Source organism: Colletotrichum siamense (assembly GCF_013390195.1).
Source record: "Colletotrichum siamense strain Cg363 chromosome Unknown KSG_Cg363_contig09, whole genome shotgun sequence".
NCBI classification, from domain to species: Eukaryota; Fungi; Ascomycota; class Sordariomycetes; order Glomerellales; family Glomerellaceae; genus Colletotrichum; species Colletotrichum siamense.
In genome coordinates this window covers 1,075,951-1,088,411 of record NW_023501022.1, presented here as the reverse complement: position 1 = coordinate 1,088,411, position 12,461 = coordinate 1,075,951, and the positions used below count along the sequence as shown (strand labels likewise).

Sequence of the window (12,461 nt, the reverse complement as noted above, 5' to 3'; positions counted from 1 at the left end):
TTGCCTACTCGAACCACCAACTCGGCATCTTGAGATTATGCATTAGCAAATACACGGAACCGAGACAGTGAATACTAATAGCGTCTAGTTTATGTGTACACCCCGAAACCCGATAGAGCATCGAGCCCCTAACCACCGTCATCTCATAGGTAACGAATGGCCAACGCAGCTGTCAAACTGTTGAAAGCCAAGGCGCCCAAAATTTATTTGAGGAGCTGAAAGACCTAAATTTCTCATGAATTCATATACCACCGCTCAAGAGACACATCTGACTCTACATCACCAGGACCATATCGTTACGATGTGAACGGAGTCAGTCGCACGGGAGTACCCCCACCCCCCGCGGCAGACACCGGCTTTTTCAATAGGTATAAAACACCGAACCAATTTCGGCATTGGGAATTTTCCGAGACAGATGTAGATGTTGACTCCTATGTGCCCCCGATCAACTCGAGAACGACCTTCCTTCAAGACCGGGGCAGTGTGCCGGAACTTACTCGCATCTGCAGGCACTCTGATGTTCTTGTCCGCAACCTCAAGCTATCTCCGCAAGCTTTAGTCATCTCTCTCGTCCATAGTATATTCTCACATAAACCAAAACGTTACCAAAAGCCAGAGATGACAGACATTTCTTATCATCACCCACCGCCTACTTACGCAACACTCGGAACTGCCATTATCACCTTCGAACTGGATGTCCTCATCGTGGTGCTAGTAGATGAAACCACCGAGGTATCCGCTCTCAAAAGAGATGGATATAATTCGTGCGTGCACCTTTCTATTGCGCGAAAAATCAGTCCTTCTCATTTATACCACGAGTGTCACAGGTCTCTACATCGTCCAGCCGCCGTCTTGCCCTAACCAGATTTTCGCACTGCAAAGGGTATATATCATGCGTCCGTGTCTCTGACATACCATCTGCAAGAAAATTTGATTATCGGAAAGTTGCCGTCTTAGAAACAAGCTATGTAACATCTACTCGCGGGCAAAGTAGGACACGTTCACAGCCCCGAGATGAATCCTCGACAACAGGAAACAGAACTCATATCCTCCGAAACCCACGACCGTCCTTCCTTCTTGCGTATACAGCTCCAGATACGCAAACATCGCCACCACACCCAAAAGCCAAATGCCTAAGAACTCGAACCTACACCCCTGAAGCACGCCCGCCAGAGCATTACCCGAAGGACGGCAAATGCACCTCGCAACGAGGATTGATCTGCGAAAAAAAAACCCGCTCAAATTTCACTGGATTCTGTTGCGTGGTGGACATCATACGTGCCCACATTCTCTTTATATACCCTTCGGCATCCTACGTCCAATTCCATGACGCGAACAAAACTTCCCATCTAGAGACTCCCCCCGGAGCAAAGACACTGGCTTTTTCAGCGGGTATATAACAGCATTTACTTCACCCCTTAAACGTGCCAAGCCGCCGCGATGTACTCACGATGAATTCTCTGTTCGATTGGACTTACTTCGAAGCCACGCCTGGCAACACTCACGGCCACGAACCCCCTCCAACGTCTATCTCGCGACATCACGAACCGCAACCTCAAGCCGTTACGCCCAACTATTACGTTACCAGCCACCTCATTTTCTTACACATACTCAGATACTACTGACAACCAGAGACGATAGCCGTTTCCTGTTATTTCAGGGACCTGGCAACGCTGAAGTTGCCCTCCAAGGGCGAGTTAATGCTCTCGGGACCGGAGTGGATCAAGTACGAGCAATTCCGATTACATGGAGCGAAACTTAGATCGCCTGTGGTGTATCGGAGAGACCCCATGTCCTCATTTATAGCATAATCTCAGCGTCTCCATCACACCTCCGCCTCTCTTCTCCGGGAGAAGCAGCGCTTTACAGACGAGTATTTATAAACCACCTGTACCTCCAGAATACCATCCAAAAGCACAAATCAACCCTTTCTCTTATTATTTGCTTACAAGCAACCGGTCCTATACCCTTGCCATCAACCCAGACCAGAATCCCCTTGGGCGACAGAATCGTACACCACTTCCCACCAAGACCCATCCCGACCCTTCATCTCACGTTGATTCCTCAAATACTCACACATCGACGCCAGAGCCCGACGCTGCAAGCTCTTATCCATGCGTGGATGGGAGCACGCCGTATGCATGCCAGCCGCGGATCGCCGCAGTCCACAGGGGGAATGTAGCTCGCAACGACAATACAATGTTGATCTGTGAACTTCCATCGACCTCGATATTGATTTCTTGCTGGGTTAACATCTACGCACTCGTCCCCTTTTATATATACTTCAGCATCACCGCAGCCGCCCACCCTGACTTCAAACATCCCTTCCGCCCAGCGGACCTTGAACAAGTAACCCCTCCAAGAACCTGGAGAAGCGCGACACAGCAGACAAGTGACACAGGATCCTCTCTGCTGAGGTGCTCGCTCAGGTCCAAGAAAGTAATCTATCTCATCCCGTGGGCTGGACCAAACAAACAAGAGCCAGACTGATCTCAGTCGCCGCCATCACCCGTCACAATCATCTTGAGAGTATCATGTAACATGCAAACAGATGTAAAACTGTGCCTATCCATACAAGCCCGCCATGTATATAAATATGCGTCTAAAATGGTGTGTGTGTGTGTTTGTTCTCATCTCATCAAACGCCTCGGCGCCGACATGTCTGTGTATCTTTCTCCAACATTGCACAACTTTTCTCTCTCAAACCACCTCTCTGAACTGAATCACCTCCTATCAACAAGTACCTGCGTCCCCTGTATGCTGTTTGTGAAACGAAGATGAAAAGGAAAACAAGATGAGATAAGAAAATGCCCAACCCGTCATTATTCATAAGTATACAATGCAAATAGGTATTAACCTCCCCCACTGGCTACCGCTCAATGTGCTGTTGTGCCATGTCGAAATCCAACAAATGCAAGAAAAAAGGGGGGAGTGTGGAACAGAATAAAGAAAAAGGCCGTTAGAAGCACTTTCAGTTGACGCCCTCCTCCAACTTCTTCAACACGCCGACTGCGTCGACGTACAAGCGGCTTCGTCCGCCGATGCAGTCCATGTCAAGCCAGCGCCTGACCAGGCCCACAGTGGCGATGGCATCCTTCTTGGAGCGCAGCTTGAGAACGTCCCTGGCTCGCATGCTGGCCACGGTGCGAACCCACCTAAGCGCGGCGCTCTCGTCCCCCTCGCCCGTTCCGGTCGCGTTCTCGCGGGTAGTGCGGTGTCCGTAGGCCCAGCAGACGAGGGCGCAGACGTACATGCCCCAATAGTCCGAGATGTCGTCCTTCCACATTCTTGGGCGGCCCATCTCCCAAACATCCATCTCGTCGTCCTCATCGAGGTCGTGCTCCGAGTTGCCATGCTCCGTGAAGGCGCGGAGAGCACGGCAGGCAAAGACGACAGCAACAGCGGCGTCGCCTGAGTCGCACCACTTTGCGAGGCGCTTCTGGTGGTCCGCAAAGGACTTTGGCTGGAGGACCTTTTGGCTAAAGATCCAGCTGTCGCCCGAGACTGCGAGGAGGTCGTGGAGCGGGGTGTGGGCCAGGGCGAGGTAGGTGTTTGCGACGGGGCAGTCTGGGAAGATGTTTGCCATGCGGTAGGTCTCTGGTTCCGCAATTTCGGTCTCTGAGTGGGAGAGCTTGGTGGCGTCGTCGCGAGCGGGGAGGAGCAGGGTCTCGAAGGCGAGGATGACGGCGCGGTCGAAGGGCAGGTGTGAGTTAATGCTCGTGGCGGAGAGGGTGTCTGGGTTGATGAGGGAAAGGAGGGATTGGTCGTCGCGGGAGTCCGTCTTTGCGGCAACGGCTGCAGCCCAGGCCTCGGCGCTGGAGGCTTCCCATAGGTCGTTGGAAGGGCCGATGAGAGGGATGTTAGGAACGCCGTCGGCGGCAATGTCGTAGTCGCGGACGCGTTGTTGTTCCAGGTAGACGGAGCTGTGAGTATCCAGAACGAAGCAGGCGGCCAGGAGGCGGCGGCGGGTTTCGGTGTCGAGCCAGGTGTGCCATCTGACTGTGTTCGGCCCGGACATGGGGACTGTGGCGAAGATGACAGAGTTGTCGGAGACCTGGAGATGGCTTAGAATGCTGTTGTTTTGAGAGACACGAGAACCAAAGAAAGAAACCAAATGAGAAATCAAGGCGAAAGCTAGAAGAAAGTAGATCAAACAACGGAACAATAGAGAAGAGGACTTACCCTAGAGTAGATGGACTCGAATTCTTTGGATGGCCGGATGGCCGCTCGTCTCCCGCGGAAACGAGCGAAGAACTCACATAGCAAAATCGATTGCATGACAGGCACATCCCATTGAAGGAACTGGATATGGTTAGTGGAATGTTTGGTGAAAACGACATGGTGACCTACGCGTCTGCATTGTTGCCAGGCGTATTCATGCAATTGATTCCCCCTGATGCGGTCCTCCTTAGTACTCAGGTACTGAGTAGCGACTGCAGCCATGGCGCAACGGAGCACATCAATCTGCTCCGCTGCGGCCTCAAAGGTCCTTCTGTGTACGACTGGGAAGATGGGATGCACCTTTTCCCAGTAGACCTCGAGGTAGTTGGGGATGGCTTTGCAGACATTCGCAGGAGGCAGAGGCACAGAGCCTTGCATCAGGGCTGGGGCCGCCAGGAGGCCCAACGCCACCTCTTTCTGACGGCCCAGGCAGGCGAGTGAGTTCATCATCCGGTCTGATGGTAGTGCCGTCGACGGGGTGACTAGAGTTTCAGAAGATTGAGCCGATGCCGACGTCACCGGCGGGGTCGGGCTACGAACAGTATTGGTAAACCGGGGTTGTTGGTGAGGATCGAGGAGCGTCTGCTCGTCAGAGTATCCAGAAATCGAGACGTCCACCGTGGGGTAGACTTGAGGCGTGCTGATATGGGGTGAAGTCGGGAACTGGTAGAACATGGGATTCGTGATGTCGAGGCTGGCATCCCTGTAAGGTGGCAGAAGGTTGCTTGACCACTCGGTATTGGCCCTTGCCGTCGGCCAGAGTGCGCGGGGGCGAGAGTTGTCGGAAGGCGTTGAGTACGTGCTATCGGAAGCCGACGATGGCCATCCGGCGTTGTCCTGTGCGTGGGAGAGGTCCGGCAGTCCGTCGGGGCCACCAGGCATCTGAATACCAAGTCCATGGGTCTGCAGGTACAGGGAAGGGAATTCAGGCGTCGTTCGAGGTTGGCTGTAGTCGACAGCGCCAAACGATGGAGTGGTATCGTAGCCGTGATTAGGTGAGTGTTGAAGAATGGCTGGTTGGGATTGACCGGACAATGTGTATCCTCCACCGTAACTAGGACCTCCGGACGAGGGGCGATATTCATTGCCCATGTGAGGAGACATGGACTTGCTCACGTCAGGCGCGTTCATCGATTGGTAGCCACCGGGATTCGACATGCTCGGCGTCATCGGGAGACTTTGAGTCGGGGTTGACGCGTTCGGTGGATACCCGAGGACGGGATGCTGGAGCCCCATGCCACGAACGCCGCTTTCCAGAGAGCCGGCAGAGGTCCGTCGGCTCTGACTTGCGCCTCCGCTTCTTGACGCCTTGTCGCCCTCCAGTTCACTGGGAAAGTCAGTAAGAAATTTTCAATGCCTCGCCTGGACAACATACTGTCGTTGCTGATGGCGCTCAAGAAGATCCTTGCGGTGAAACGCCCTGTCGCAACCTGGCACAGAGCACGCGTACTGGGGAGTTTCGTGACTAAGTTGGTGTCGCCTGGATGTTTGTCAGTTGATGAGGTGACCAACGCACCGCGGCATGTCTTACCTCAAGTGTTCGGCACGCGTAAAGGTCTGGTCAAAGTCAGAATGCGCCGAAAGTTGATCGAGGACGTAGCATACCTTGGGAGGGCGACAGATATCACAAGTGTGAACCTTCATACCCTTTTTCGCGCGACTAACCCGCCCAGTGATCGGTGTCAACTTTACTGGCATATCCGAGCCGGGAGGCGTATTGCTGAAGGGTCTCGAGGGCGCGCCGGAAGGATCGTGGCCTCCAGACGGCCCACCATAGCCGTATCCATACTGCGAAGGGTCCATGTTTTCAGGGCTAACGTTGCTTCGTCGACGAGATGTTGATGGTCGGCCGGACGAAGACGACGAACCGGTAGAGGACTTTGTGATGCGTGTTGGAGGACTTCGTTTCTTCGTTACTGAACTGTCTGCTTGGTCTCCGCCTGTCGCATAACCCGAGTTGTATGTTGGGCTGGGTGCCAGGTATGGTTGGTGATATATGCTTGATGAGGTTGGGAGCTGGTCCTTCTTATTGGTGTGGGAGTCGAGTTGGTCCTCATCGACATTCATGATATCCTGGAGGCTGGCCATGGTTTATGATTCCCGCCGTTGGGAGGTGTTGTCGGCAGAGCTGTTGTGTGGCCAGAGTGGGAGACGCAGAGCAAGCAACAGAGCCAAACTTAGTAATACACAGCCCAGCTGAGTGCTCTCCTGGGAATAGAGCGTGAGGTGCAGCAGAGAATGGAGATGGCAGCAACCCCCAACATCCAGACGCAGTGTGAATTGGGGGGGCAAGGCAATCAGGGTCCAAGAAGAAGGGGGGCGTCGTTGTAGAAAGGAAGGCTAACACTAAGGGAACTGGGGGGAAATAGGCAGTAAGGTACGGTAAGGCAAGATTTTGGGGGGCGGTTCTTGGTTGTCAGCCTGACCAACAGGCGGGGTGTCAGGGTAAGGGTGAGAGGTCAGTCGAGGTGCAGAACCGGTCTGCAGTGCAAGTGTGCAGGTTGCAGACAAGAGTTGGAACTGTGAGCAGTTGGTTCTAAGCGATCCCCATATGCAATGGAACTGAACGAAGAAAAGAGACAAAGATAGTGATCGTGCTGTTGGTGCCAGACATTGCTATATTGAGAAGAGAGCAGATGCAGGTGCGCGTGAGCAGAAGTAGAGGCGGGAGGGTGACAGCTCTTCAAGGAGGCTGTTCTCTTGAGGCCTCTAGTCCCCTGTCAGCGGTAGACATGGGTGATGAAGGGCACTGGACATGGAGGCAGGTCGAAAAATGCAAGGTACTCCTTCGAAAGGGTATCGGCCGAGCTGGGGTTCGGTCGCCCACCACTGCATATGGCGTCGGGTTGATTGGTAGAGCTGCCAGATGCCTGTCATACGACTCAGCCCTCCAAGGCTGCGGGCTGGCACTGTAGACGGGGGTCCCACGGGTCCCACGCAGCGTCTCCCCGAGTTTAGGTGTAAATTTGCCGCGATGCTACGGAATGAGCGCGTCTGGGATCGTCTCGTCTGTCTCGTCTGTTAATGGTGTATAGGGCTGGGGCGGAAAAGCCGCGGCACGATGAGGATGCTATGCAGCAGCCGCGGAATGAAACCATGGTGATGGTGCCTCTTTCGAGCTGTTTGGCCGTGTCTCTCCTCCTGTCTCGGGAGATCAAGACAAGATCGTGAATCGATCGCATGTCGGCGAAACCCCAGACAGACGCCTCATTTCCCGTTCATGTTGATCTTTTGAAGATTTGATAAGGTATGTGCTGTCATGTCAGAGACAGCAATACCATACATACAGGCCCTGCCGGCGGTGGAAATGCTGGGTACTGCAAAGTAAGGCAGTAGGGGCAGAAAAAACAGCGAAAAAGGCCGCCATTCTGTCAAAAGGGAGAGCGCTGTCCCTCGAACAGGAATAGCGACATGCGGTTATGGCGTCACCGTGTTGATACGAGAGGGAATAGCGGCGCCAAATGGAGCGCGGTCATTCCGTTTCCCACAGTAGCGGCCGCTAGCGTCCGTGGTGGGAAGACGTGGCTGTGAGTGCGTCTTTTCTGGGGGAATTGCTTGTAGAGAGACACACTGAGCGACGTGCTGCGAGAGAGAGAGGGAGAAAAAAATGTCAGACGAAGTGAGGCGCAGCCTCAACCGTAAAGTAAACCGTTGTCATTGCAGTGCATGCATGAGTCGGCGTCCCTGTCAACAACCCCTGCAAACTTGGCTTGCCCTTTTTGGATTTTGACTTTACAGGGCACAGGGAAATGTAACCGATCCCGGTGGAAAACTTGCTAGACAGAGGCACAGAGCAGGCAGCGGCTGACTGACGACTTGACGACCAGCGTTTTGCTGTTGTTGCAGCCTTTCCGTTAAACAAGAGCGAGTGACTTTGAAGACTTATCTGTCTGTGACGGTGTTAGAGTGAGTACCTATGCGCGCTGGTGGGGGAGGGGGACGGCTGACTGCGTGATGTCGCTTTTGCTCACAACCACAGCAGCGCCGCATGTCTTGTGACTCTTCGTCCGTCCATAATAAGCAACACAACCTGCGGCTTGTGTACCAATCAGCCCTCCCCTCCTTGCTGAGGCGATGTATGTAATTCTGGCACCTATGTCTCTTCCGTCTCCCGGGCGGAGGGACACACTCACCCAACCGTCTGGTATTCCGTTACGGCGGCGCAAAGGGAGAGACACAATGATGTCAGAACCGAGGACCGAGGAATCCTGAATCCGTGGATTGAAGGAGAGTCGGCAGAGCCACCCGGCTCAGGGGTTCGGACCTCGGAGGCAGATTCCCTGCCAGCCATGTTTTGACTCAGATTCATATTGGTAATCCGATAATCTCCTTATTGATTGTCGATTTCCGGCTTCCGGAGACCATGGGCATCGACAGGCTCAGTGACGGGTGCCAAAAATGCAGATACTGTAGTAGCAACGCAACCGAGCCGTTGGTTGATAATGTCAATCAAGACGGGAGCATCAAGAAACGCCATGCAGCGCCCGGCCCGCTGAGAGACATCCATGGGCGAGGGACAGGGTGATGACAGGGATAGCCCACCCCGACGCAGCGGGGACAGCAGGGGCTCAGGCGCAGCTCCAAGCAAAGGCCCCATTGGCGCGAAGGTGAACGAACCACTCGGAAATGGAAACCTATTTTTGTAAGTGAGTTGCAAACTCGTGATGCTCGATATATCTCGAGATCAATCTGCTTGAAACGGTCGCAAAGCGTGTATCGCGCGCGGATGATGCGAACATTTTCAGCTCGTTGCAAGTTGGTGTGGCAGATGATTTGCTGTAGAGTGCATAGCTATCTCGAGGGAGATGAAGTCGTTGGTCGTCGAGACACGCTAAAAGACGACACTTGCCTTAGTCTGGGCATGACATGGCATGGGCGTACAATACAATCCTTGAAAGTTTGTTAGCGTAGTACTTGGGTGTTTGGTTCTGCGAAAGGGAGGCTAATTGTATTGCGTATGATAAGGGGTGAAGCCCCACGAAGCGTTAAAGCCCCTACTTAGTGTTAATATAGCTGTATATGAAAAATAGGATCTGGCTACCTAAAAATAGCTCTACTAATATAGCTTAATATCTAATAAAGCCCCCCTATTACTCTATAACCTTCTTTAGCTTACTAAGTATTAAGTATACTAACTTTAGTAGGTAGTTTACTAGAATAGTAGCTTAAGCTACTAGTATTACTTCTTATAGTACTTTGCTAGTTAGCTTTATAAGGTATTAGTAATTAATCTAATACTTTATCTATAATTAGATATATTTAATAAGGTTTAAGTTAGGGGATTAGGTAAGCTATTTAATAAGATAGGTAATACTAAAGTTCTCTTATATTTAAGCTTTTATAATAGTAGTATTATAATATAAAGTATTATCCTACTAAATAATAAATATATTAATAGACTCCTAAAAAGATTTAAAGACTAGTAGTATATAGTGAATATATATAGCTAAAGTTATAATCCTTTACTTCTTATCTTAGATAATACTTAGGCTTTTATAGCTACTTATAAAGTAGCTTTAGAATATTTAGCTATAAAGCTTAGTTTATACCTTAGAGAAGGTATAATAATTTTTATTAAGTAGTAGAGTGATAAACTTTTTTATAGTAGCTATACTGTTATATTAGGTCTTATTAGAGAAGATCTAATACTCCTAGTTAGTAGGTATAAAGTAGCCTTAATAAAGGGTAAATTTAAGGTATAATTAATAGTTTTTTTTAGGTAGGAAGATAGAGATAGGTTATAGTACTTAATAAGCTTTAAGATTAATAAAGGTAAAGTATAAAGTAGAAGCTAAATAAGCTATAAGGGTTAGGATATATTTACTAAGTTATAGCTAAGGTATAATCCTATTATAAAGTAACTAAGCTAGGAACTCTCTTAATAAATCCTTCTATAAGGTCTTAATAATAGCATAACAGCTATAGTTAGCATACTAAGGCTTAATATTATGCTGTAGAGCGTATTATACTTACTATATTATTAACTTTATAGTAGTAGTAATCTCTTAAATACTAAAGCTAGTAAAAAGGGAAAGAGAGTAAATAATAATATATTAATTATATGTAATAAGAGGGCTATTAATAGTAGAAGGTAATAAGCTTAGTAGTATAGCAATCTTATTAGTTAAAATAATACTAGCTAAGAAGGATAGTTAAGAAGGAGGGGTAAGGTATAAGGTAGCCTTATTATTAGTTAGGTTATACTCTAAGATACCTATATTAAGGTATAAGTTAAAGAAGTTAGTTATTTCTATTTTAGTACTAAAGTCTTAGAAAAAAGATTGCTTAAGTAAAGAAAGTATATATATTTAGCTATTTAACTTAAGAAAGAGGGTGAGAAGTTTTAGTAACTATAATAAGGTATTTAAAGGCCTTATTATTATTATCGTTAATAATAATAAGTTACTAATATATACTTATACTTAAAGCTTTAAGTTTACCCTTAGTAATAAGAGATTAATAGGCTAAAGCTAGTAAGAAGCGCTTAGAGAGGTTAGAGGTACTAATCTTAATAGTGTTATTATTACTCTTAATATTAACTTTAAAGCCTATAATATAGTTATTAAGATTAATATTAAGGTCTTTAAGAAGGGTAGAGTAAGTATTATTAATATTAATAAATAGGCTAGGCGTTAGTGAGGCTAGCTGAAGGCTAGCTATATAGCGTAGCACTTCTTAGGGTAATTTTTAGGCTATCTTAAAAAGTGGGGTAAGGTTAAAGTAAATAAGTAAATAGGGTAATTAGTAAGGGTAAAAAGTAGTGAAAAAAATAGTATTTTTAAGCGTTTAATGCTATCTTAACGAAATAACGAAAAATTAAGCTTTTTTAAAGTAGAAAAAAAGGGAGGAGTGATTATAATACTATTAGGTAATTACTATAGTAAACTAATAGAAAAATTTGCTATAGAAGGGTGGTTTTTTTAACATAGAGATCATAAAGATTATAAGGGTAGTAGTAGTAGTGAGAGGAAAAAAGTGCCTATAGGAGGCTAGTAGAGGTAGGGGGGGCTAAAAAGATGCTAACCTAGCCTAATTGGGCCTAGTGGCGGCTGGGCGTTGAGGTAGAGGGTGTAACAAACTTTTAAGGATCATATTGTAAGTCGGTAGGAAAAGGGATTTTGGTAAGGTATCCGTACTGCGTAGGTACGAAGACGAGTGCTTTTTTGGCGAGAGCTGACCACGAAAAGGTGGGGTTTCCGAATGGGGCACACACCGACGGCCTGGACCGACTGCAGGGACGGATGGGTCCGGGTAGGTCGCATTTCAATCAAGGGAGGAACGGGAGCGGGAAACGGAGAAAGCGAGATGCGACCACGGGGGAGAAATTCTTCAGTGTTTCATCTTCTGTGCGTGATGATGGCGGGTGAAAGCCGTCTGCCGTCGCAACTTGGGGTCCGAATCGGCTGCATGGCATTTTGGAGGCCGGGGCATATCGGCTCGCAGTGGAACGGGGGGACGGCCACGGCCCTTGCTCTGAGACCCACGACCAGCCGAGTATTCGTAGATCTCAGTCCAGGACCACCAGGACCACCAGCACAGGACCTCCGGGAGGGAGGACAAAATAATCAGGGGCCGTTGAGACCTGAACGGGCCTTTGGGTCGAATTGGGTTTGGGGGCCGGACCGGCCGAGAGTGCTGCATGCGCGATATCTGGTGTTGAAACGGCCTGTTGGTTGATTTGCAGTGATGGGGGCTGTTTCAAGTTTCGGGACCTGCAGATCACTGCGAAATGTTGGCAAATGTCCAAGGTATGCAGCTGGATCGTACTGTACACTGTCGTAACTTGTTGTTGTTGTTGGAACCTAACTAGGTAATAATGGTTAGTAGGGATACCTCTCTCAACCAAGAATGACACCGGAGTGGTGGTGTGAAAAATTCTATCCGTACCTTGCCAACAACAGGCCAGGCCTCTAGGTTGGGACCGAGGTGGGATATCGTCCCCCAAGGGCGGGGAAGCAGCGGGACGGGGGAAGGATTTGCACCGATGATCTCGGCAATGATTCAAGTCCCAGGCTCGATTGCCCGTATGTGCGGTGACCAGGTGGAGGAGGATCCGTCGCTGCCGGAGGGATTGTGATCCGATCCTATTCGTTGGGTGGATTCCGGGTGAGCAGTGCACCTTGAAGTTTTCCAGGTTGCTTCGTTAATTCGTTAGGTTGACTCGTCTAACAGGAGGAACAGAACCTGGAAAGGGCCGGCCTCGGCCATCTGGCCATCTAAGGTAGGAAGGCAGGACCCGG

At 49.4% G+C, this 12,461-nt stretch overlaps 1 protein-coding gene across 1 annotated transcript; it reads right to left on the bottom strand.

The window, feature by feature from the left end:
• Positions 1 to 2,971: 2,971 nt before the first annotated feature.
• On the bottom strand, positions 2,972 to 6,309 carry klf1-0 (Zinc finger protein klf1; the record flags this gene model as incomplete). Its single annotated transcript, XM_036644886.1, has 6 exons — positions 2,972 to 4,054; positions 4,183 to 4,302; positions 4,351 to 5,548; positions 5,597 to 5,701; positions 5,753 to 5,778; positions 5,827 to 6,309. The coding sequence occupies 6 exons, from the start codon at positions 6,307 to 6,309 to the stop codon at positions 2,972 to 2,974; spliced, it is 3,015 nt and encodes a 1,004-aa protein (XP_036489446.1).
• Between the last annotated feature and the right edge of the window lie 6,152 nt (positions 6,310 to 12,461).